Below are 5,679 nucleotides of genomic sequence, written 5' to 3' on the forward strand. Positions count from 1 at the left end.
CGTCATCCACTGGAATTAATTAAATATTGCAGTTTAAATGGGTCCTGGAATGCCACTCTCTCATGAACACGCACGCGTACGACAGTTAGCGGAAGCTAGAGATTATGGTTTATAAAGTTGTAAATATGGATGTTTTTCTTACGCAAGCGCATTGCCTCACTTCAGAAGGCCTTTATTGAACCCCAGAGCCGAGTGGAGCACTTTTATGATGGATGGATGCACTTGGTTTGGGCTTCAAAATCTCAACCCCCATTCTCTGCCATTCTAAAGCGTGAAAAAGCCAGGAGATTTTTTAATATTACTCCGATTGTATTCGTCTGAAAGAAGAAAGTCACACACACCTAGGATGGCATGAGGCTGAGTACATCATGGGCTACTTTTCATTCTTGGGTGAACTATCTCTTTAAATTAGCTTAAATGTTAATGTTTTCAATATTTTGATTTCTTAGGTACTGGTACCAGCAAAACCCATTATCGGTCGACCTCTAGTCATCGCCAGCGGTTCATCTGTGACAAATTGAAGTAGCTGTATGTAGTTTGTACTGTAGTCTGGACTCCCTCTGTAGACCTTGACAGGATTTGAAACTTAAGGCCTGAAACATGCTGACCAGTACTGATGAATGAGGACCAAAGTGAGCGAATGGGATTTATTAGCATGACGTGATTTTGGAGACTCCGTTTCTTCTAGTCTTCCACATGTAGAACTCATTGTAGCCATGGCGATCGCTGTTGTACTTCCTGATAGAGGCATGAGGATGACTTCCTCATGAGTCACTGTACAAATCCCATGCAACGCCCTATTCTCCCAGCTTGCCGAGAGGAGCGCCCTGACCTCTGCTCTACATTTACGCACACCTGCCTGGAAAAAAAAGCGCTAGGAATTCAGCCAAACAAAGGCGATGCTTGGATAAATAGGAGCGCAAATTATACGCACAAACTCTTGTGCACTGTGAGCTCAAAGTCATTTGTTCCTCCGCGACCTTGTTGAACTTTCTTCTGGCCTTCTTTTCTCCCTCACACACACGGCGTAGTATGCTTGCTCATCTGGTCTTCCTCGTTTGCTTTTCAGGAACTGAAAGGACTTTTTGTTTACATTCACCATGCTGTGCATACTCTAGATGACAAATGCAAAACTGTACTCTTGCATTCTTTTAGATTAAAAACATATTTTAATATGTCAAGCATTTGCATTAGAGATACCAAATAACATTGGAATGTCAGCTGGAATTGTAGGTCAAATGACTTGCACTGATTTTATTCAATAAGGAACTACAATGTGCCATCAAACCGCATAACTTATGTGAAATAAACAGAGAACTGTGTATTTTAAAATTGAATTTATTTTTTTGTATTTAATTCAAGAGTAACAATTTTTTTACCGTATCAATCGCGTTAGTTTATAATGTCCAACTATTTACAGGTGTAATTCAAGTTTACTGATGTTGACTTTACAGAGTCTGCTTTGGGGGGGGATGTATGAAACACACAGGTGTGTGTGTGCCCATTTGTGAATTCATTCTGTTGAGATGAATGTCATGAGCAACATCAGCGGAGGATGGATCCAGTTAGTACTCTTCCTCTTCTCTTCATACATTGTGCTCAACAAGTATTCTTTAGATTAATTTGACAAAAAAAAAAAAAATACAAACGGGGTCAAATACATTCATATCCCCATGTACTTACGCAATGTACATATATATAAAAAAAAAAAAAAATTGTTGAAAACGAAAAGTCCCAAAACATTCTTTGGACTCCATAGTGCTTCGTGAAGGTTCTCCTGGTCATCTGTTTTGGGTCTTCTCTTCCTGAGCTCTCAGGATTTCTTCATCTTGCCGTTGAGAGTGCTTCCGTTCTCGTGGTGTTTCTTCCCATTGCTCAGGCCATTTTCATGCACTCCGTGGCCGTTTGAAACCGACGAGCCGTTGGCGACTGCGCTGGATCCGTTGGCCGTGCCGTTCTGGGTGCGCTGTTCGGTGTTCTTCGGTAGCCTCTTGCCCTTCACATACGCCTGGTACCAGAAGTTAGAGAACAGCACGAAGAAGAAGGTCCCATACATCCAGATGAGGTGGATGAACAGAGGCACCTGGTAGTCGCAGCTCTCCATGAAGTACCACTGGGTTACGTGAAGAGACACTAACACAAACTGAATCTGTAGAAAAGAGTAAGAAAGTCAGAGTGTCTGGAATACACAGCTCTTTAATTATTACTAAATATAAATAAATATATATACACATACACACACACAAATCCCCACCCACCCGCACACTATTCAATTAAATTCATAATTATATATATATATACACCAATTTAATTCTATTTAATAATCATATATATATAATATTTACATATAAATTAATTGTGTAGTAAAATACATATGTATTATATGAATAAATTATTAATAAAGACCAACATTTAAGACCAATCTTTAAGTTTTTGGGGTTTATAGCTCACTTGAGTGTTTTATTGTTTATGAATAACGACTTAAATTTCAATTTGTTTCTCAACTTCAGAAGCCTTGAAATATAGTTCACTGGTTGAATAAATGAATGGACCAAAACTGAAAAAAACCACCAAAAAAAATTATATATATATCAATAAATATAGAAATATGGAGCCCGACAGCAATGGTCACTTAAAAGAGTCACTGTATTCTGAAGATTGTTCATTTGGGTGTTTTGCATAACAGAAAATGGATTTCTAACAACATGAGGGTGAGTCAATATCATATTTTTGGTTGAACAATCCCTTTAACATTTTCATAGGTGAGATTTACACTGCTCTACAAATCAAATGAACATACCAGCTGAATTGCAGTCATATATTTCTTCCACCAGAGGAACTTCTGGAAGCGAGGTCCTGCAGCAGAAAGGCCGTAGTAGAAGTACATGATCACATGGACACAGGAGTTGATCATGGCATGGAAGGAGCCCATTCCACCTGCAAGAAACATTGCAGTGAGGCCTCAAAGTCAGATGTGATGATAAACTATATCATATCAAGATAGCTATAAAGTTTGTCATTAATGATGATAAGCTCTGGACATTTGTACTCTATATAGATTAATCTAACAGCAGAAATAAATGCAACAGTCGATGCATGTCACTAATAAGTCTGCATGTCTCTGGGTGAATGAGTGGCGTAGTTTCATCTACTACACAAACTACTGTTTTCAGCATCTGCATCTCGATATATGAGACATGAACACGTTAACTTCATCTCCAGAGCTGCTCCGAGAGTCACTTCACCAGCTTTACACCGTTTCATTTGAGAAAAACTACCATCAAACACACTGAATCTCAAACTGACAAAATGAAAGTTCGGCTTAAAGAAGTTATGACAAGACATATATATTACTATTTTAAACTAAAATGTAATTCTTACAGTAATATTATTGTTAATATCATACAACCAATATATTTTTTTCATTCATGCTAAATGCATACAGTTCCGTTGTGCAGCATCTTATTTGACAAAAATAAAAATGCTGTTTTTTTTCCGGAAATTATTAAATATTTCATTTGATATTTATATTTTCATTTGATAATTTTATTTTTTTTTAAACGCTTAAGTTTTTCGAACTTTGATCAATTTCATCAGACATCAGTTTTATGCAAAATTTGTATTAAATCATAAAACAGAATCTTAAAAAATATACCAAATTAAAAGGCATCTTACTCTGTTGAGTTTAATTGTGAACAAATAAGTTACCTTTACATTCTCAAGTTCTAACAAACATGTGGAAACCACTACCTTCCCCAATAATGGAAAATTAATTTGAAATATTTTTATAAATATAAAAACTATTAATAAATAATAAAAAATGTTAAATAACATTATAAATATTTATACTGTATATGGGAAAAAAATGTCATGATCATAATGTTTTTGGACATATTGCCCAGCTCTATGCTGTAGGCAGTTTAACAACAACACCGAGAGCTTTATATACAAGAAGCATCAGCACATGCAAAATCTCTTGGCTTGTGGAACAGCAAAACCATATCTGACCAGGACAGAAATTTGTCAGGGTCCATTAACCGGCTCACGTCACTGAAAGCACACGTGCCGATCATGGAAACACCTGCTGACTGACCGGGACCCACTCACCTGGTGCGTAGCTCACGCCCCACCACCACGTCCAGGGCATGAAGGAATGGTGGAAGATGTGCAGGAAGGTGATCTGACCGTGTTTCTTACGCAGCACAAAGAACACCTGAACAAGACCACAGCAGTTCATCACTTCATGAACCAATCTGCTTTCAAATCAGCCGTTTATCAAATCTTACCGTATCCATAAGCTCAATGAACTTTGAAAACAGGAATAACCAGGCAACTCTTGTCATCTGGAAACGTAAAAAGACACAGAATTGGATTCTTAATGTGATTATTTGTGCACAGTAATCTTTGAGTGTATTCGAGGAAATGGAAAGCAAATCTTACTCGGAGTCCTTGAGGGCTGTTTGAATAATCACATGGGTCACATCTCCACGTGTATCCCGTCGCCCACCCCGACATGAAGAACTACACGTCAAGTAAAGACCATTAGTATATGAAGTTATCTTCAGGAACTGCTTTTGAGGAGCAACTCAAAACCAGAATGGTGTCTCAATAATGCTAAATATATATATATATATATATATAACACACCTCCCTCTGAGTCAACGCAGGCAAACAAACACGTGCATTCAAGTTCAAACACATCCCAGATCACGCCACCTAACAGAACCAACATCTCCTGACGCTCACCTCATATACGATATATGCAGACAGGCCAACCAAGGACAGGTTGTAGATGATCATCGCTTCTTTCAGCTGGAAGGGTTTGCGGTTGGCCATAAACTTAGGGCCAGCGTACAGTGCGAAGAAAAGATAAGCAAGTAGAATAGCAGACATACTGACTGGACTCCCCATTAGAAGGTAATCCTTCAAACGAGGGTCTAGAAAGAGAGAGAAACACAAAAACCCAGCTCTTTTTTTAACACATATAGAGATTTCACTAAATAAATCTAATACACTTAAGCCATATATTATAATTGACAACAGGTTCGGCAAAAACAGATTTGACTACGTTATGAATTAATGATGGAGAAATATATCGACCAGGTCAATTAATCGGCCAACATTTTGAGGTTATATTTAGCAGCTGCATTTTTAGCTTCCTTGCATCAGTTAAAATACTAACACCTCTAGCTACAGAAGCAAGTTGCATTGCGTTCTGAAATGTGTCAAACCACAACTCATAAGACTTCAATAACTTTGTTGCTTCTACTACAGCCAGTTTGCACTTTCATGACAGCTAATATTATGGCCGAGAAACGGTTCTTGCTGAACATGCAGATATTTTCATAGTTAGCTAGTTTTTAGCTACATTTATCAAACTGTATTGTGCATACCAGAGATGGAAACTCATCAGGAATAAAAAATTAAAACGTTTTAAAATCCAGATTGGTTTTATCTTAGAGTCTAGAGTGAGTTTTTCCCTATTTCTTTATGTAGTTAATAATAAAATAAACAATTTTTACTTCAGTTGTCTCAGACCACATTGTCACTTGTTCTAATAATAATGTTAAAATAACACAATTATTAAATTATAAAAATGCAACAAATATTACACTTGTACTTTCATAATACAATTGTACAAAAACAACAACAAGTATTTAATAAAATATTCTTAAACGT

The 5,679-nt window shown here is 37.1% G+C and overlaps 1 protein-coding gene across 1 annotated transcript; it reads right to left on the reverse strand.

The window, feature by feature from the left end:
* Positions 1-1,355: 1,355 nt before the first annotated feature.
* LOC107602768 (elongation of very long chain fatty acids protein 1-like) lies at positions 1,356-5,209 on the reverse strand. Its single transcript, XM_016295343.1, has 7 exons — positions 5,183-5,209; positions 4,747-5,064; positions 4,441-4,521; positions 4,287-4,343; positions 4,108-4,213; positions 2,801-2,937; positions 1,356-2,149 (listed from the first exon to the last, which is right to left on the reverse strand). Exons 1-7 carry the CDS (start codon positions 5,207-5,209, stop codon positions 1,814-1,816), a joined length of 1,062 nt encoding a protein of 353 aa, XP_016150829.1. The 3' UTR covers positions 1,356-1,813.
* Positions 5,210-5,679: the final 470 nt, after the last annotated feature.

This window comes from Sinocyclocheilus grahami, unplaced genomic scaffold, assembly GCF_001515645.1.
Source record: "Sinocyclocheilus grahami isolate Dianchi unplaced genomic scaffold, SAMN03320097.WGS_v1.1 scaffold335.1, whole genome shotgun sequence".
NCBI classification, from domain to species: Eukaryota; Metazoa; Chordata; class Actinopteri; order Cypriniformes; family Cyprinidae; genus Sinocyclocheilus; species Sinocyclocheilus grahami.

Bases quoted from the DNA above. Each gene is read 5' to 3' on its own strand.
- LOC107602768 (XM_016295343.1), bottom strand. From the start codon at position 5,209: ATGCAACTTGCTTCTGTAGCTAGAGGT. The intron at 4,522-4,746 runs GTGAGCGTCAGG...CTTGACGTGTAG, and splicing joins CTGCATATATCGTATATGAG to TTCTTCATGTCGGGGTGGGC. The intron at 4,214-4,286 runs GTAAGATTTGAT...GGTCTTGTTCAG, and splicing joins TCATTGAGCTTATGGATACG to GTGTTCTTTGTGCTGCGTAA.